Source organism: Neopelma chrysocephalum, unplaced genomic scaffold (genome assembly GCF_003984885.1).
Source record: "Neopelma chrysocephalum unplaced genomic scaffold, ASM398488v2 Primary Assembly neopelma1_283, whole genome shotgun sequence".
Taxonomy (NCBI): domain Eukaryota; kingdom Metazoa; phylum Chordata; class Aves; order Passeriformes; family Pipridae; genus Neopelma; species Neopelma chrysocephalum.
Window position 1 is genome coordinate 400,847 of NW_020897945.1, and position 19,598 is coordinate 420,444.

Below are 19,598 nucleotides of genomic sequence, written 5' to 3' on the forward strand. Positions count from 1 at the left end.
TGTTGTGAAATTCCTCAAACAGGACCGATTCTGGCAAAGGGCTTGGCCCCCAAGGCCTTGTTCAGAAACCACAGACGTGGCTCGCAGGGCTTCAAAGGGCCCAAACTCCCCGTGGGAGAGCTTTGCACCCCCAGGCTGGGAGCAAGGGACACCGCAGGGAACAACATGGAACACGCTGGTGTTCCAGGGACATCACAGGGAACAACATGGAACACTCTGGCATTCCAGGGAGCCATCCCCTGCTGTTCAGGGCACCCGCTGCAACCGGGCAGAACAGACAGACAGGACTGAGCTAAAGGTTCTTTTATTTGGTTCTGTCAACAATGCAACCAACAACCTGACTGGAATGTAACAGGCACTGAACAGCCCCGAGCAGAGCTCAGCACATCTCCCAGGGCCTTTGGGGAGCTGCATTTTGCACTCCAGGGAAACCACTTACCATAAAATCTTTCAACACCGTCAGACACTTTAAATAACTTCTTAAAACAGCCACAACTTCTGCAATCTACGAATCTTTCACTAAGGGAAATGACCTGAACCTTGTCAGAAGCAACCCCGTGAGATGGGGATCAGCACCGTCGTTGTTCTCCTCGTGTTGCTCATCCTTCCCTGCAGGCTGAGCTGCGTCAGCCCCCAAAAGGAAGGTGCAGTTGGCACTCCTGGCTGGGCTGTGCCACCCTCAAGACCTCTACGTCAGCACTGGTGGTTTCTCATGGCACTGACTGTGCAGTAGAACATTAACTTGTTTGGCAAATGTGAAACCAAAGATTCTCATTAACTCACTGAATTAGCAATTCCAATAACAGAAAGAACAACAGAGGAATTTACCTCGAAGCTGAGGCGCTGCAGATGTGTAGGTGCCTTCAGTGCCAAGGCAAAGACCAGGAGAAGGATGTTTGCTCTCAGCCTACACCAAATATCACGACAGGATTCTGTTTCAGAGGAGCCTTGCAGTGGTTTAAGGGGGAAAGCTGAAGGGACACCTCTATTGCCTGGGCTTCCTTACGGCTCCTCTGATTTGCTGGGTAATAACTTTCAAGATCTTTTCCATTTTGGCTCTTGTCAGTGGCTTGCTGAAGTACCACACCTGGTCCCAGCTGGAGCACTGTGCCCTGGGAGCCAGGTAAAGTGCATCGCTGTCGTTCAGGCTGCCCGGCGGCCTCCTCCTGGCGTACTCCTTGTAACTGCTGACTGGACAGTTCTCTGGATCATCAGGCTTGGCAAAGAGCCGTGGGCTTGACTCCCCTTTGTTTCCTTCTAGGCTCAGATCATCCTTCCACTCCAAGTACTCCACCTCTCCCTCACTCTTCCTCAGCACCAGCTGTCCCCAGTAGAGGTGGTGGCTCTGGCTGTGGGTGCTTGCCCCAAACCCCCGAACGATGTTGGTGAACATGAGGTGCAGAAAGCCCTGAGGGTCCATCCTGTTTAAAATTCCCTTCTTACGAAGGTTTTCCACATCTTCATCTGACAGGTTCTCCAAAATACTCCACTCTTCCTCCCTCTTCTTTTGGAACAGGCACTGATGCTTTAGTTTCCAAGCTTCCTGAGAGGCCCTGAACTCCAGCCCTCTCACCACATTGTACTGGTAGCTGTGCTCCCTGAGGTACCGCTCGATGCTGCGCTGCAGGAAGCTGAAGGAATGGGCAGAAAAATCCGTGCCATCCTGTCTCTTGGTGGAGCTGAAGAACGAGACCAGGTAGCGGTCGAGGTCTTCAGGTGGCAGCGTGTGGATCTCACGTGTCTCAGAGGGGTGGTGCAACATCAGCCAGTCTTTGAACACCTTGATATCACTAGTGGGAAAGTTTTTCTTTTTCTCCTGCTTCTGCAGAACATCTGAAAGTTAAGACACAGCTTTGTAGCCAGAGAATTCACAAAGATCAGTAAAACGCGAGGAGATGCAGGGTGGTGTCCACCTCCCTTCTGAAAGGGACAGGACTCTCTCAAACCCCCTCCCCCAGAGCTGTGGATCAGTTTTGTGTTTTCCACAACCAGTGGCACTGACAGTGCCCACCTCTCCAGGGAAGGCTGGGCTCCTTCCTGCTCCCTCTCTGCTGGCTGCTGGCCCTCCTCGCTGCCAGACAGGGACATTTCCCTGTCACCATGAAATAAAAGCATGAACCAAAAGCTGAGGAGGATGGTGAGGGAAAACAAACAGGTGAGTAAACGTGTATTATTATTTTGTTTAAAGGATTGCCAGGATTCCAGTTGGGCTCTCTCTCAAGTTGCCATGGCAATACCACATCTACCTAGTTCAATGTAGCGTGAGAAATTAATTCTTTGGATTGCTGGAAAGCTCCATCTGCTTGCCTGTGACTTGTCCAGGACTGAGGAGGGGGAGATGGGAAAGGGCTCGTGAGCCAACATCTATAGGTTCCCCTTTTTGTACCGGGTTCTTTTGTACAGGCTTAGTTGTCATCCTGACATATTGTGGATGGATTAGGTGGATTCCTCTGATCCCCATCCCACTGGTTTGGGTTTCTGGCCTGTTTTGTACTGACTGCTCTGGGTGCAGAGAGCAATGGCTCGTGAATCAATAATGCCAAGGCCTCTTCTGAGCCATGAGCCAGCTACCTTGGCAGGAACAGACACTACACAGACATTCCCAGGTGAATGTCCAGTCCCTTCAGATGACACTTGATGTCAGTTATGAAAATAGTCAAATAATGCTCCCAAAACCCAACTGTGGCAGTTTGTGTGGTTGTGGCTCCACAAGGAACACGAGTGTCTGTAACCCCAAGCCTGTTCAGGACCAGCACCGACGGTGTAAGCACATCACAGGCACACCCCAAATGCTGCCTCAGCGCCCTCTGCCCTCCCCAAGCACGTACCCAGGCCCCAAACTGCAGGGCAGTGCATATGAAAACCTTCATTCTTGAAAGGACTAAAGCAATGCATGGAGCTGCTGGCATTTCCCATGCAGGGCTGACACTCTGCCACTGCCAGCGCTGGGATCTTTTGCAGCTGGCTTTGGTGCAGCCAGGGCTTCAGCCACAATCTCTCTGTGTTAAGTTACTGCCCCTTGTTTCCTTCTCTTGAGACCCGAGTTCCCATCTCTGGCTCCAGTTTCCCATAGGGACTCTCTTAAGCACAGCCAATGTTCCATGTGGGGATACTACATAAAATGGAAGACCAAAGTGTTCAACACTGGGATGTTGGGGCTGGGCTGAGGCCAAGAACACCTCTGGGTAACTCAGGGAAGGGCATTTCCTACAGAAGTGCTAATTGCTTCAGGTAGGGATCTTTTTAGTCCCTTTGAGTAGAAACAAGAGTGCCCCAAATTGGAGGGATTTACTTAGATGCTGCAGAATAGATCTTGGCAGTGATGTGAACTCGCCCTCCTTTGCTATTTTGGGAAAGTGATTAAAAGAACACCCCCACACCCCTGCAGGCACAGAACTCTGGGCTCTCTTACCTCTGTTTGAGGCTGCAGGTGGATGGCTCTCCGGACTCTGGAAGGCTGAGGGATGAGGTGCCTGCCTGGATCCCGAGGGCTCGCTCTCCTCAGCCAAACTCTCAGTGCCATTCTTGCTGGAGTCCAATCCCAGCAGGCCATGCTTTGGAGGGCTCAGCTGGAGCTGCTGCTGGACATCAGCAGTGGCTTGGAACTTAAAGAATGTCACCAAGGGGCGTGACTCAAGCTGGGCCTTCGCTTCAGTGCTGGAGACAGGAAGAGGTTTGAAACCCACCTTTGGTGCTGCTGCCCCCAGGGGGTTCCTCCCTCTGGAAGTTTCAGCCGTGGGCCCTGCAGCAGTGAAATGACCCAACCTCAGGACGTTCCTGCCCGGCTCCTCCAGCTTGCTGACAGGGGGCTGCAGAATGTAGGCACGGGCTAGAGGTGGCCCTGCCATGTGGGCAAAGGCAGGTCTTTGAGGGGCTGTTGGCTGGTGAAATGCCAACTCCTGGCAGTGGAGCATCTGCAAATCCACCTGAGTAGGTGGCTCTGACACATTATTCTGGTTGATTCTGTCTCCTTGGTTGTCTTTATCTGCCACACACCGCTCTTCATCAGAGATGATCAGGACGTCATCATCATCTTTGAGCTTCACATTCTGACCACCAGTCTGGAGTCCAGCGACTGCCAAGTGCTGCTCTGCTGCAGAGCAAGATGTCATCAGTTCCCTGCTGTTCTGACTCCCTCTGGGTGATGGCTTCTTATGCCTTGTGTAGGCTGTGTCAGCCTCCTGCTGAGTGACTCCCGGGGATCTGCCACACGACCCTGTGCTCCCAACATCTGCTTGACCCCTCTCAAAAGATGATGGGGTCAGCCTGGGCCTCTTTTCCCCAAAGCTATCTTCCCTTGCTGAAGTCTCAGAAAACTGAGGCCTCCTTTTCCTTCCTACAGCCTCAGTCCCTTCTCTGTCTCTGTCATGTAACTTCTCATACTGCCAGTGATAGGCATGTCCGACTCTGCACATCCACAGCATAGCGTTGTCCCTGCTCAGGTGACCCGTGCTCTGCATAAATTCCAGGGCTGGGATCTCGTTGCATATGGTCCCGTGGCTGTGTGCCCAGATGACAAGTTTGGAGAGACCCGTGCGAAGGAAACTGGCTTTGCTGCTCTCTCCATCCCCAGAGCTCTCGTTCTGTAAAGGCATGTTGGAAAGGACGTGAGTGAGAGGGGCTGTGCAGAGAAGAGCAGTCCTGGGGCTGTTTCTGTCCCTCCCCAGTAGAGTGATAATTGTAGATTGGCAATTTCCTCTCATGATTCCTTTTACAAACCAATTTGTTCATTCTTTCTGTCTGTGGGATCATTTATGCCATAACAGAACACTCACCATGCTGCTGCTTTCTGTGTCGCTGAGCCTTCTCTCAGGTGGAGATCAGTAAGTGACTCTTTGAATGGCCTTTCTCTCTCAGAACCTGAAATAATTATCACATGTGTGTCTATATACATGTATGTATGTGTATATATATGTGTGTATATATATATAAAAAACCCTGACCAGCAGATGCAACTGAACTTCTCCAAGCTCAGCCCAAAACAAAGACCACTTCAGGCCTGTGCCCTCCCTGGGTTCCCAGGAACTCCTAACACAAAACCCGACTGGAGTAAATATTTGCAGGATGAGCCTCTGCAGCACCAACAAAACAGAAACGAAATATAAACACTGAAAATAGGATTTTACAAACTGAACTCTGCGAGTTGTTCCTTCAGCACTCTGTGGTTGGCAAGCTCTGTGTCTCCAAGTGCTGAACTGCAGAGAGAGAACCAGGAATAGTGAGGCTGGTTCAATCTGACATTCTCTGATTGTGCAAACAGTAACAAGAGGCAGTTTCCCAACTGAAGGATTTGCACATTTAACTCGTATTTATACTAGAGACTAGATCTGAAACTCTCCCATCTATTTGTGAGGCTCCATGTAGCAGCCTGGACATTCATCCCTGTCTCTGTGTCACAGGGAACACGTAACAGACCCTCGGCCCTGTAGCAGCCCGGTGACTGACACTGTGTCACCCTCTGTGACTGACACTGTGTCACCCTCTGTGACTGACACCGTGCGCTCGCAGGCCGGAGTGGGGCCTGTGCTCCAGGTGTCTCGGGCCATGATTAATTAAAAGCTTTGCAATTAGTCGAGGTAAAAGAAGCCAGGCTGAAAACACTGGACACAGGAACCATGTCTAAACTGGTTCTTTGAGCAGTTCTGGCCTAAACGTGACACAGCTCTTGGTGAGAACAGGCCCTGGCTGGCGGTCAGTGAGCACAGCCCAGCACACCTGAGCACCCGCTGCCAGGTACGGCAGCTCCAGCCCCGGGGCTCCTGCTCTGCCGGTGAGCTGTGGAACACGGAGAAGCCCATCCCAGCTGACAGCTGTAGGGCTGCTCTGTAATCTGTGAACGCGGTGCTTGTCGGCAGGGATTTATCTCAGGAGTGTGGCGGTTACACTGAAGGCAGACCTGGCTGTGCCGCAGGAGTGCCGGCCCCAGGAGTGCCGGCCCCAGGGCAGAGGCTGTGCCCGGCGTCCTCGGTGCCTGGGGCCTTCAGTGCCCGCCCACCACCAGCCCAACCCACCGGCTCTCCTGTCCAAAGGGAACGGTCACACCTCTCGCAGGTGCCCGCCAGGGAACGACTGGGAAGCACAGGAACTGCTCCCTTTGGGGTGAGCCTGCCTACAGCACAGCTCTCTTCTGCACTTGGGCTCCATCAATCCATGTGTTCCTTCCTAATGATAGCACGGATAATTTTAGCCTGAATGCTTGGCTGTTGTGCGTGCCAGCGTGTGGAAATGTGCACAGCCAGGATTTACAGAGCATTTTTCACAGAAATCTACTGCTGCTTTAACCAAAAATCAGACAATAAAAGCCTGTTTGGAAGGAGCAAATGCACTTTGAGCTCCTGACGTTAATCGAGGCCTTGGATGGATCTCCTGTCCCTGTGAGCTCACTCTTGATGGATGCCAGCAAACAGGGCAGAGAGTCACCTCCAACAGCTGTTTTGGCTGTCCTGACCCCTCACAGAAAGTGGCTCTGCCCAAGCTTCTCCCCAGAGGTGTTTGACCTGTTCCTACCTCCCCAGGCCAGGGAGCTCACAGACTGTACCTGCTGAGCCCCCAAAAGCTGCACCTAAACTCGAGGGAGAACTGTTTTCCCTCCTGAAGTCAAAGAGAGTTTTATCTTTGAGTTCAGCCTGTGCAATTCCCTGAAAGGGCTGAGCTGCTCGGACAGACTCAAAGGAACTTCCATGCCAATAATCCAGTGCCTTCAGTCAGTGTGGGAAAAGGTAACAGGAGCGGAAGCTCCACATGGTCATAAGGCCACAAAATTACTGACTTGGCAGATGAACATCTTGATCCCTATCACAGGCCTCTGCAAGTGGAATGCTTTTATCTTTCCTTATCTCCAGACACATGTCTTCCTCTTCCTGATGGCTCGGAAAAAAAACCCTTTTTTTCTCTTGCTATTTAGTTCCCAGCACAGGCTCTGGTGCTAAGCTACAGACCCTTCAGCCCACTGCAGCCCCCACACTTCCAGCAGCTGGGAGTGCCCCAAAGGAATGGCAAGTGGAACCGGCCTGGATTCACAGTCACAGCTGAGTGAGAAAAATGACCCCTGTCCTTCCTCCAAAGGCTGAACTGGCATACATATCTTCTCTTTAAATAATAAAAATCCATCTTGATCACTGCCACAGTTTTTACCCGCTTCCAACAACCCTGGGGTGCCTGTGGGGAGGGAGTTTTGTTTTGGAGCCTTGTGCCTGGTTCAGTGCCTGCTTGGTTGGGAGCTGATGTGGTGGGTTAATTTTCTTTCCAGGAGAGGCTCCCATCTGATAATGGACACTGTGTGCAGGACCCACACCTTTCTGTCCTGAAAACAGGACATTCCAGAGCTGTACAGTAAAGGATTGAATTTTTTTTAACCCACGGGGAATTCAGTGCACTGCTAAAACCTATAGTTAGATGAATTCAGGTTCACTCGAGGAAAAAAGGTGGTTGGTCTTTTTTAAATCTACAAGATTTGGCTTTCTCAGGCCCTGTTCCTCTGCACAGCTTTCCAGGCCTCAGTGCTGTGGATGTGGATTTTACCTCTGTATTCCAGAAAATGTGGCCAAGTAATTTCACAGGAGCCTCCAGCATTTCAGGGGAGACTGAACTCCGGGCTGACTGAAACACGGAAATGGTCTTTTTGCTTTAAGACTTTCCTGTTTGTACTTTGAGCCTTTGGGGATGGGGGAAAGCATGCTCAGCATTTTCTGAAAATTATCCTCCTGTAAAGTCTGTCAAACACAGAATCACCTGAGAATGTCACCATCAGGATCTTCCTCTCTCTCCCTCTTGGGTGTGCCGAAGGCCCAAACCCGTGTGACACACACAGCCTTGTGCAAACAGGAGCACCAAATAAAGACACTCATTTCGAGGCACTAAAAGCCCTTTGCCCCCTCTGTCCCTGTCCCCCTGCCCTGTGACAGCCCTGGCTGGTTCCTCTCAGGGGCTCTAACTCCTGTTTTGCAGATTAGAACCCGGGACACACACTGAGCCAGCGGATCGGAGAGCGCTGCCTTCCCTGCTCCAGATAAGACAGTGCAGGAAACTGCAACAATCCTGCTAGGAAAACAACAGGATACAGAACAGCAGTGCTTAAACTTGACTCCTGCCCCCTTCCCTGCTCCCTCGGGAAACCCTCCCTGGAGCTGGGGGGACAAACACAGGTGTGGGGCACGGCCAGAGCTGCGGCCAGCGTGGGGGCACTGCCGGGGCGTGTGGGGCAGGAAGGGCTGGAGCTGCACTCGGACACATCTGGCTGCAGGACGGGAGCTGAGCGGAGCAGCAGCAGCTCGTGGCTGCCAGAAATCATGGAGCTTGTCCCACCCTCCTTAGCAGGGGCCTGGGGGGTGGATCCATCATTTTCCAGCACTTCAGTTTTCCTGTTCTCTGAGATGTTTGTTTCCCTCCTCCCCTGCCCTGTACAAGAGCATTCTCAGCACCTCTTCAGCTCTCTTCCTGCTTCCGCACGTACTTCCACCAGCCCCTCCTGCCCTGTCTGCAGAAATACAATTCCCAGGATATATCCTGTACTTGCTACAGGGCGCCATTCCTCCATTTTGAGAGATGTTTCCAGAAAATCCCCCCCCCGCCCTGTGTGTCTGCAGAGGGCAGGGTCTGACTGCAGGCACCGGCTCGAGCGGGAGACAGACCCTGCTGGCAAACACTGGCCTCCAGCACCACATTCCTTAAACAAGAGCTTTTTTGTTCAAAGATTCGGACACCACTTCTCCCCTGATTCCAAACTGTCTCTGCTCCTGAGGGGCTGCCTTCTGGAGTCGCTGGCCTGGGATGTGACTGTGAGCACTGCATCAAGGCCTCTGAAAAGCAATAATAAACGCCACGGGCAGCTGGTACAGCATTGCCTGGGCCACCAAGCACGGATCAGCCACCAAACCAGCCTGAGTGACAGAAAAAAGTCATTTGAAACCATGAACTTCTATAAATAGGAGTCCAGGAGGAAGTGGGAAAGCTGAAATCAGTGACGGGCAAATGTGTGACCTGGACAGGAAATGCTGACACCTTGTCAGGGCCCTGGTGGTACCTGGAGGCACCTCACACCTGTGCCAGTGCCGTGGGGCCAGATGGCCAGACTGTCCTCGTGATTCCAGGCTGTGACTCTCCCTGGGATGATTTGTTCCCAGACAGGTGCTGGGATGAGCATGGAGCCGTCACAGGCACAGCCAGACCGTGGGGACTGACTGTGCCCCCCACAGTTGGTGTACGATGGTCGGTGACCTCACCCCGGGCGGCCCCGCGGGAGTGCTGCTGCTTCACTCGCTGCCCCCGGGTTTGCCCCTGAGCACCGGACACGGGGCGATTCCAGTGTCTCCTGCTGTACGAGCTCCTTCGATCCTGCCGGTTCCGCCGCGTTTGGGTGCGCCGGGCTCGCAAATCACCCGGGAACGACGTGAAACCGGGGACCCCTTTTGTTCCTGCTCCCCGCGCCCGGGGCCGGAGCCGCCGCCGCCCGGTACCGGCAGGGGGCGCTCGGCACCGGTACCGGCAGGGGGCGCTCGGCCCCGGTACCGGCGGAGGGCGCTCGGTACCGGCAGGGGGCGCTCGGCCCCGGTACCGGCGGAGGGCGCTCGGTGACGGCAGGGGGCGCTCGGCCCCCGGTGCTCGGCCCGGCCCCCCCGGTGCCGGTCCCGGTCCCGTCCCGGTCCCGCCGTGTCCCGGTTCCTGCCGGGATCCGCAGCCCCGCGGCCAGAGCCGGCACCGGCAGAGCAGGAAGGGCCTCCCGGGCTGGGCTCGGTCCGGTGCGGCTCTGCCAGGACCGGATATCAAAGAGCCGAAGCCAACAGCCCACCGGGGCTGGCCAGGAGAGGGGGCAAATCTTGTTCGATTTAATTGTTAGAGAGTTTATTGCAGGTTCTTATATTTCTGAGCAGCCTTTTAAAGTTTAACTAAAATCACTGTGTGCCACAAGGCGTTTCTTCAACCATCTACTAAACTGAGCCAAACTAACCCAACCCAAACCGACGAAACCAAAGCAACTCAAACCAACCCAAACCAAACCAAACTCACCTACCAGTGCTGTGGGCAGGAGGACACAGCACCCAGTGTTTCACCCCCGTTTTGGGGCCTGGCACTTGCCCCTCCCTGAGCTGAGCCAGAGCCCTCTCCCCTGCTGTCCCACCAGAGCTCACGTGTTCCCCGGCTCGCTCTGGCTGGAGCACGGCAGCAATTTATTATTAAATAGTAATTGTGGCGAATCTGTGACTTGTAATTAGATGTAATTGTTCACAATGGGACATGGTAACCTACTTCTTTTACAATACAGCCCAACTTTACTGACCCACACCTCAGCTCCTTCCCAGGTGTGAGGGTTTTCCTTGTCTAAGGCCCCTGAAGTCGAGGAGACTCGGCCTGGGGGTGCAGGACTCGCTCTCACCAGCACCAGGCAAACACTTGCGCTCACTTCTGCCCTTCAGGTGTTTATGGAGTTTGCTGGGATGTGATGGGAAATGGCTCCCGGAGGCAGGAGAAACCACTTTGTTGGTAACAAAGTACCTTGCAGGGGAGGGGAAGCTCCCTGGCTTGGGGATGGCCTGTTCCAGCCCCTGCTGGGTCTCTGGCACAGGGAACCCCAAGTGCCTGTCCCCCACAAAATATCTCCCGGCGCAGCACCCCAGGATTTTGGCCACAGGCAAATATACTGGTTTGTGCTCTCTGGTGATGCCATGGGACATCTGGATGACTTGCAGGCTCCCACCTTTGGAGCCTTGGCTCCTGCTCAGTGTTCTACTGTGTCCTTGTTCTGAAGTGCCACTGTCTCCCTTACCTGCTCTGAGATCACGGGGACGCCCCGGGCAGCCTCCCACGGAGCACAGCACTGCCAAAGCACAGGATCTCACCCAGAGGCAGCCTAGGAGAGAGGGGAGAGAGAGCTGTTAGTTGGCCAGGAAAGGGATCTCAAAGCAGCCTGCCAACCCCTTGGGTGGGATGGAAGCAATGAGCAAAGCTCTCTGCCCTGAGAGCTGAGAGCCCTCGGCTTTGGTGGCCCCTGAGTGGCTGCCTGGGGCAGCAGCCGGGATCAGCAGGACCTGAGATGTACCAGTGAGAGGCAGTGGCTCCCCACTGCTGTCCCCTACTCGTCGAGAGCAGAGCTGAGTTATGTATTTTTTGAGCCCTGACCTTAAAGCAAGACAATGAAGCTGAACTGCCCCGATGGATGGAACTCAGCTCCATGGGGAGTGTGTGTGAGCTCATGGAAAGGCTCCTCTGGGCTGCAGGTGCAGGCAGTACCTGCCCAGGAGGGAGCCAGGAGCAGCACAGTCAGACCTGCCATGCAGTGGGAGTCTCCTTTGGGCCATGTCGATGCTGGTTTTACCCAGAACCAGGAATTCAGTGCTGTGGGCCAGAGCAGGGAGCTGTGCACAGAACTGATGGTTCTGCACACAAGGAGCCTCTGGGCCTGTGTGTTGGGGGTGCTGGGGCCCCACGGGGGACACTTGGCACCCCTTCCACAGCTCCTGTCATTGTCCACCGCACTCACTGCCCTGGTATCAGAGAGCTCACCAATTAAATATTAAACCTTCTGAAGGATATTGGGTTTCTTTTGTTCCTCTGGCATCTCCAATGCTCTCAGTTCTCCTGACTTCACACGCTGCATGTTCCTGCCTTCGTGTTCTTTTAGTGCTTAATTTCATACTCTGGAGGGCTCCTCTACCTCCTGTCTGTCACACAGAGCATCTGCTGTACAACCCAGACGAGGATTTAGGGAGCAGGTTCCTCACCCAGACCCTAGCCTACAATCAAACCACCAATTCCAGGGTTCTGGACATAGGCCACTGTGTCTCTTCATACATTTCGATCCAGTTTGATCCAGAAGACTCTGGGTTTGATTCTGGATCAGAATGTGAGATTTCTGAACACTTTCACCACCTGAAACATGAGCAAGCCTTCACACCACGAAAGCAAAAGCCCCTCAGCCTGGGAGCAAGGCTTTCCTGCACTGCTCCATTGCACAGCATCCTTCAGGAACTTACGGGGCAGCAAACACGAGACATCCATGGCATAATTACAGCACTGACAAACCAACCCAGCCTCAGCAGCTGCCGCTGGGGAGGATTCATTCATTCCCAGTATTGCCTTTTAAACTTAAGTGCCACTGGAACAAACACAGCTTTGATCCAAGTAGGAAATCATTTGGAGCTTTGTGTTTAATAGAGCTGCAGCCCTGGGGAAATGATGTCGTTCTTGGCCGGGCTCACAATGGGGCTCACGGCGGGCACAGACCGCGGCTGTCCCGGTGCCCTCCGAGCCAGCTGGGCTTGGACATGTCTGCTCTTGACTCCCTGTGGAAACAAGCAGTTGAACTCAGCTGCACTGAGCCACAAATGTGGCACCAAAACGAGGGATTTGGGGAAGGGGAGCAGCCTTTGGAAAATCCCTCCTGACCTTTTGCCTTTGGGGTCTCTCATGTCCCCCTCAGCTCCAGGAGAACCACGGCACAGATGAGGGGGCCACATACACAAACACGGAGGAACACACAGCCAGTACTGACTGGGCTGTTCACACCTGTGTGATCTGTGTGCTGGGGGGGCACACACCCCTGTGTGATCCGCACGTCTGGGGAGGGACAGAGGGACACACACACCTTCAGACTGTGGACACCTCTTCAAACGTTGCTGCAATTTGTACCAGTAAAACCTGGTGCTCCCAGCAGGGGTGAGCAGCAGGCAGGCTCCACACCTGAGGGAGCACTTCGAGGTGCTCTGCAGATGCCTGTCTCTCTGTCAGGGCCCTTTTTCATTTAAATGACCTGAGCTCCCCTGTGACACTCCCCTGCCCAGAGTCATCTGGCATCTGTGCCATAACCATTTCGAATGGCAGATGCAACGGGAGACACTTGCGGACAGAGGGGCTGAGCTAAAGTTTCAGGAACAATCCCTGAGCCTGGCAGGTGAGCGATGGAGATGCTGCAGCAATAATGCATGAGCTGCAGCTGCTCCCCTCGCCCCTTCAGCGCTGCTCACCTGGGAGCTGCCGGTCCAGTTCCCTGCGGGCTCCCTCCCAGTGTCACAGCACTGCTGGAAGCACAAGAACAGCAGCCCAGTAACTTACTGGGGAACAGCAGGTGATGGTGAGCTGGGAGAGCAGCAGGTATGGCGGGCTGAGCACTCCCGGAGTCCCGCAGAGCCCCCCAGGTCCCAGTTCTGGAAACTGCTGTTGACCCAGCAAGCCACCCCAAGGGGCTGGTCGGGAAACCGGCACCACCCTTAGAGGGTCTCAAAATCAAATCATTGGAAGCGAGGGAGCTTCCCAGGCCACTGCTGAGCAGACCTGAGGCATGGCAAAGTGACGGGACAGCACTCAGCCTTCCCTGCAAACAAGGCCCTGACTAAAGCAAAAAGGAAATGCAGAGCTGGAGCTACAGACAGACCAGAAATGGTGTTTACTTCCCTGCTCCGGGATGGAGGGAGATGTGCTTGGAAGGAGGGTTGTTTGTATAAATAAATGTTCATTCTTGGCAGTGGAATGCAAACTATGCTGAGGGACTGGAACCAGGCACTCAGAAAGCTGAGGCCAGAGCAAGGGAGAGACCAAGTAAGTCTGCAGGGAGGAAATCCACGTTCATTTTTAGCAACTTGGAGAGGTTCTCAAGCCTGTTTGACATTTTTGATTATGCTGATGTAGAGCCTATTCCAAGGACAAAAGAAGTCAGGATTACAGGTTAAACAATTAGGAAATTTCACACCAGGCAGTGAGGGGTAGTGCCGTCTGCAGGTCTGGAGAGTCTCTGAAACGCGGGATCATCTTTCAGTCTTTCTAGACAGATGGAATTTGAATGTCTTGCAGAATCCTCACCCAGGTCAGGAACTCAGAGCGTGGGCCTGCAAGCCTCTCCCGATAGCATTTTCTGAGAGCCCATAGCAGAGCCTGAGCTGCTGCTCTTTGTCCAGACTTTCCCGCAAGGTTTCTGGGAGGGCAGGAAATGATCCTGCAATGTGGCATCAACTGTATCAGAGTCTGTAACTTTACAGTGGGAAACAAAACTGCAATTTCTCATGGAGAGTGAGCTCAGCTCTGTGGTGTCACATCACAGTGAGTGAGTCAGGGCCTGTTTTCCATGCTCAGAATATGTTGCATTGTGACTGCAGGGTCTCCCATGTATCTGTAGAAAACACCTTTACCCGCTCGCTCACCCACCGTCCTTTCTGAAGAATGTGCAAGGACCTGTCCCTACATTTCAGTTTGGGTGTCAGGGGCCACGGTTGTGGCACTGAAAGGGCAGGAGTTGCCCACTTGTGTTGAGCAGAGACATCAGCCCCCCTGCTCCAAGTCCAGCTGGCACCAGGCTGGGGCGGTGGAATCGGAACCTGCATTCTCTCTGAGATAATGGAAAGTCACAGGGAGGTATCCAGCTCTGGGCATGAATAAATCATCACAGGTATGAATTATTCAGGGTTCAGCCCTCCACATGTGCTCCACTCAGACTCCAGCAGCAGCATCCCTACTGTGCAGAGTTTCTTCCCAAACATTCCAGGTCTGTGACAGGCTGATGAATCCAAGTGTTCAAATAGGATTAAAAGAATAATTAAAAATCCAGCAGAAAAAAGCTGCTCAAAAGAACTGTGACACCTCAAGCTGGTATGGCAGTGGCCAGGCAGTGTCTGAGCTCCAATGTCAATGTTGCAAGCTGTCCTTGAGTTAGTCACAGCGTGGGGTGGGAATAAAGAGTGGCTCAGGAAATTGGGAGCACGTGTTGGAGGGAAGAGTTGGAATGATGGGCACAGAATCAATACAGGAACCAACTCAGCCTTCTGGTAACCTGTGTCTAACACAAACACAGGTATTACCTGGATTTCTCAAATGTCAATATGCAAATTTGGTAGTGCTGAGGCGGTAACTTAGAATTTCTGGCTTAGATCTGTGCTGTGATATCAGTGGCTTTGCCCTGTGGTTCTTTTTTAACATCCTGTTTATTACGAGCTGAAATGGATCGAACTAAGAGAAGACCTGGTTTGCAGTGACTGAAAGGATGGCACTGTTAGAGCTGGGCTGTGATTACTTTAATGCCACAGCCCAAATCACTGAGCTGGGGGCCTGGGTGAGCAGGGGTGGGTGAGCAGGCCCAGCCGCTGCCAGGTGATTTCTGGGGAAGGCTGCAATGAAGAGACAAGTGAATCAGACCACAGATCGATCAAACCATGGATTACTCAAACTATAGCTTAATCCTCACCACTCCGACCCCGACTGGAAGGGAAAAAAGGTCCTGTGTTGAACAGCCAGGAAATGGCTGGTTCGTCCTGCACAGGAAATGAGTCACCCCCGAGCATCGGGAGGAGCCGCGGGGACAGGGAAGTGCTGAAATAACATGGACGAGGAACAGCACAAAGACAGAGAAGTCTCTCATGTCACAGATTAGAAAGAAGGAAAGGTGTAAACTGTGAGCTCTTCTGATTCTACTTGATATTTGAAGTTGATGTAGGTGCTTGCAGCATGAAATACCTGCAGCTGCAGTTTGGCAGCCCTGTAAAAAGGGAACTCAGAGTGTGCAATGGCAACACCAGCCGTGCCCCGGGTGCAGCTCTCCTGGCTTGCAGAGTGTTTCTCAGCTGCTCAGCTCTGGACCTGCACAGGAGGCCTCACGTGGCTGCAGTGGTAGAGCTGGCACAGACACCTCACTCCCGGAGCCCATACACGGGTTAGGGATCACAGGATCATAGAATGGTTTGGGCTGGAAGGGACCTCAAAGCTCATCCCATTCCACCCTCCTGCCATGGGCAGGGACACCTTCCATTAGACAAGGCCCCAAGCCCCATCCAACCTGGCCTGGAACACTTCCAGGGATGGGGCAGCCACATTTGCTCTGGGCAACCCGTGCCAGGGCCTCACCACCCTCACAGGGAAGAATTTTTTCCCAATATCCCACCTAACCCTGCCCTCTGTCAGTTTGAAGCCACTTCCCCTTGCCTGGGCACTCCAGGCCCTTGTAAAAAGTCCCTCTCCAAGAACACTTCTGTTTATTACTGACAGGATATTAAGCTCGATTCCAAACCCCTTTATTTACCCATTACCAATGAGAACACCCCTTGACAATACTCCATGCTGCCAAACTCTCCTGGATCAGTGGAAGAAACGCCCCCCTCCCTCACAGTGTCCTGTTTAGAAAGCCACGTGTCTGCAGGGCAGAGCTGCACCTTTCCCGGGGCAGGAACTAACTCAGCCAGCTCTCCCGCGGGTCCTCCCTGTGCCCACTCCTCCTCTCCACCCACCCCAGCTGCAGAGGGGCTTTGGGACCCTCTCCTCGCCCCTGCCCTCAGGCACGAGCAGGGGAGGCCGAGGGTCAGAGCCGGGCACATCTGCGGGACTGACAAACCCCGCGGGGATTCCGCTCCCGCCCCGCCCGCTCTGCACTAACCCCTCCCAGGGCTGTGATGTGGCATCCTCAGCGAGGCACACAAGAATGTTCTGGCACCCTGAGACGTGGCTAAAGCTGCCAGTGTGCTCTGAAACAAAACCGCCGCGTTCGCTGAAAAGGGCTGGGAATAAATAAAAGCGACTAAGAGAAGCACCCTCGAGCTCCCAGGTTTCTTTGGGATGCACGGGCAGCAGTTATCTGGGAAAGAGTTCCCTGGTTTAGGGCCTTGCAGAGTTCTGGGAATAACGGGGCAGGAGAGGAACTTCCAGGAAAGCAATTGTCACTGACACCAGCATCTAGGATGCACCACTCTGCCCAGGGCTTCAGGCTCCTCAACTGGGGCCGTGTTTTAGGAGGGTTTCTGTTTTTCAAACTGCTGACACAGACGGCGGGTGGAAGAGGAAGGAGAAGGGGAAGAGTTCTGCCAGTTTGCAAAGGACACAGTCAGAGAAGTGTCCGTGACCCCGCACAGGCCGCAGGGTTGTTTTAACAATACAAAGGGAAAAGGCAGGAAAGGCTCCGTTTTGTTTCAGGAGGTTTTTCTTCTCTCGTGGTGAATTAAACGCCAAGAGATAACACAGGCAGGAAGGGCTCAAAAAGAGAAAAAGCTGGGTGTGCCCCAGAGGCCTTTCCCGGCCGGAGGAACCGGAGCTGGAGGGTGGGACGCTGCTGCAGGATCCTACAAAACAAACTGGTTCTTTTTTTTCCCTTTGCCCTCCTCTTTTTTTTTTTTCTCCACATGGCCATTTTCATCTGGGTTTGTTTTTCAAAACAAACACAAGGACACACAGGGGCAGGTCCTGCTCCCCGCTGGGTTTTCATATCAAGGGTGATCTTGTTCTTAAATGTATTTTCCTGTTTGGCCCAGAGAAAGCCCCAACAGTATCTCTGGTCACTTTGCTCCCTGAGCAGATGCTGCCTGAAAAATTCTCTTCATATTGCAGGAAAACAACTGATAAAATGTTGCACAATCATAATTTCTACCAGAACTGTGGAAAATCAGAGCGAGTTGCACAAACCTTAATGAGTCTTTTGAGTCAGAGCACACCTGCAGAGGACAAGCCTTTGGAAATCAGGAATCTTGTGCTGGCACCCACCTCTCACTGTTCCACCATAGATACCTGGAAAGCACCTGGGATACCTGCACATGCCATAAACTCATGTCAGCAGCCACTTGAAAATCAGATCCTGGCTGAGCATTAATGAATATTTTCAGTCTTTGTGGCATGTTCAGGGTGCTCTTCTTTAGGGTATTGAAAAAAAAAAAAAAAGGAGGGATTCTGTCTCCACAGCATCCTCTACCATGGAGGGATTCCTTACTTACAGTATAGAAATAAAATCATTCTGAAGGGAAGATGAAGTGAAACACCTCCATGGGAAACACACCTTAAACCAGGCACAGATCAAGGGAGTGCAGGAAGCTTGTGTTGGCTGTTAAATTCCTGGTCTCTTTGATCACATCACTTTATCTCTCTGGCTCTCAGCTACACTGGATCCATAATCCCATCATTTTCCTATTCTTTGTCTCACCGAAGTTGTAAATCTCTTATCTGAGGCAGCAGCTGAGCCTTTCATATGCACGACCCAGCAAACAACCTGGTTTCAGACAGTTTTATTTGCCTTTAGCAATAGATCAGAACATACTTTTCCCGGATTTTAACTGGGAGCCCAGTAAGTCAAAGATTTGGGAATCAGAGTTCCCAGCTCCTGGTAAGATCCGAGGCCAAGGCAAGCTCCTGCATTTCACAGATGGGACGAGGGTGAGGGAGGCAGGTGATGTCTGATCCTGGCCTCCGAAACCTCGGAGAATTGCCCCACTAAGAAACAAGAGCTCTGGCCAGAGGACTTGGCACAGCAACGTGGGTTTGGGAGAAGACAGACCACTTCAGTTCTAACTTTTTCTTTTCCCTGCTCACGTGTCAAGTGTATGCTTGAGAGAGACGAGAGAATACAAAATGCGTGTCTGTACCTGCCCGAGTTACCTGACACGCAGCAGAAACGCTGCCCAAATTTCCTTTGCGCTCTAAAGTAATTTTCTGAGCGTTCACACGGGTCTGTATTTAAACAGTGTTTCACCTACGGCAGAACTGCTCCCTGGAGCGAGGGTGGGGAGGATCCAGCAGCGTCCGGGGGCCTGGGATGGGGACAGACCCCCACAGCTGCCCCGGTCACCCTGAGGGAGCCACAGAAAGGATCTCACACAAAACCGCCACAGTCGGTGTAAATTCACCGTAGGTGGCCCAGCACCTGCAAAGCAAATCTTCCAGAGGTTTGACAAGCCCCAAACCCGTGGAATATACCTGAATCCCTGCACAAGTGAGGCCTACGGGCAATGATAAACATTAAGGTGGGACAAGGCGATCTAATTGCGCACTGAGGTGCCCCTGACGGGCCATGGAGCTGTTTCGGGGCACAGATCCGCCTCATGCCTGAGCAGCAGGTACGTGAGATGTCTTACCTCACGGGATCTCTCTCTCACTCACAGGGTAATCTTTATCCTTAAGACATTAACTGCGATTACAGACGGGGACTGTAATTAAACCCTCCGGCCCCGCGCGGCTCCCGAGGGGCGGCGCGGACGAACGACCCTCATCCGGGATGGCGGCGGCGCGCGGCTTCCCTGCCCGCACCCAACATGGCGGCGGGGCCGAGCCGCCCCCGCAGCCCCTCACGGCACAATGTGCACGCCGGGGCCACTGCCCGTATTCAAGATGGCGCCCAAGGCAGTGATTCCCATGCCCTGACCCCACTCAAGATGGCGGCTGCGGGTGTCACTCCGGCCTCCTTCCCGCTCTGAAGATGGCTCCTCCCCGCCGCCTCCCTCCGCCTACCGAATGGCGCCGCGCACCGGCGCGTCGCCCCGCCCCCGTGCCGCCAGCAGCCAATCGGCTTCGCGCGCAGCGCCAGGGCGCCAACCCCGGGAGGCGGGCGGTCCCGCCCCCCCGTCAGGGTGACAGCTCCGCTGACCAATGGGGCGCCGGCGCGGGCGAGGCGGGACAGGCGGCGCCGCCATTTTGTGAGTCTATAACACGGAGCCGTCGCGCTCGTCCCGCTATTGCGGCGCCTCCCCTCCGCTCCCGACGGGTCCTCTCCGCGTGCAATGGACGGGTGAGTCCCGCCCGGCGCCGCGCCGGGGCCGCGAGCGGTGCCGCCGGGCCCCTCCCGGGCTGCGGAGGCGGCCGCGTCGGGGACCCGCGCCGGGGGCTGGGGCGGTACCTGTGGGGGGCCCGCGGGCGCGGCCGGGGCGGGC

The 19,598-nt window shown here is 53.9% G+C and overlaps 3 protein-coding genes across 7 annotated transcripts in view; 2 read left to right on the forward strand and 1 right to left on the reverse strand.

Moving 5' to 3' along the window:
• PALM (paralemmin) overlaps window positions 1–6,982 on the forward strand; it is a 30,936-nt gene extending 23,954 nt beyond the window's left edge. Inside the window, exon 11 of the transcript XR_003537472.1 lies at window positions 6,971–6,982. The gene's annotated coding sequence lies outside the window, so the exon portion shown is untranslated. The remainder of the gene's footprint in view (window positions 1–6,970) is intronic.
• LOC113978012 lies at window positions 298–18,986 on the reverse strand. Of its 4 annotated transcripts, XM_027704619.1 has the most exons (6): window positions 18,807–18,986; window positions 10,763–10,846; window positions 4,776–4,860; window positions 3,413–4,583; window positions 2,012–2,092; window positions 298–1,833 (listed from the first exon to the last, which is right to left on the reverse strand). In XM_027704619.1, exons 3-6 carry the CDS (start codon window positions 4,776–4,778, stop codon window positions 986–988), a joined length of 2,103 nt encoding a protein of 700 aa, XP_027560420.1. In that variant the 5' UTR covers window positions 4,779–4,860; window positions 10,763–10,846; window positions 18,807–18,986; the 3' UTR covers window positions 298–985. The 4 variants fall into 4 exon arrangements, with proteins under 4 accessions (XP_027560420.1, XP_027560423.1, XP_027560422.1 ...); XM_027704622.1 differs by lacking the exon at window positions 2,012–2,092; XM_027704621.1 differs by lacking the exons at window positions 10,763–10,846; window positions 18,807–18,986 and adding an exon at window positions 5,448–5,863.
• Window positions 18,987–19,333: 347 nt separating this feature from the next.
• The window catches only part of PTBP1 (polypyrimidine tract binding protein 1), a 30,351-nt gene continuing 30,086 nt past the window's right edge, over window positions 19,334–19,598 (forward strand). The window contains exon 1 of one of the 2 annotated variants that reach the window (XM_027704627.1): window positions 19,334–19,456. Coding sequence is in view for 1 of the 2 variants with exons in the window: in XM_027704626.1 (XP_027560427.1) it covers window positions 19,449–19,456 (8 nt within the window). In the remaining variant the exon portion in view is untranslated. The remainder of the gene's footprint in view (window positions 19,457–19,598) is intronic. The other variant, XM_027704626.1, reaches the window with a different exon arrangement.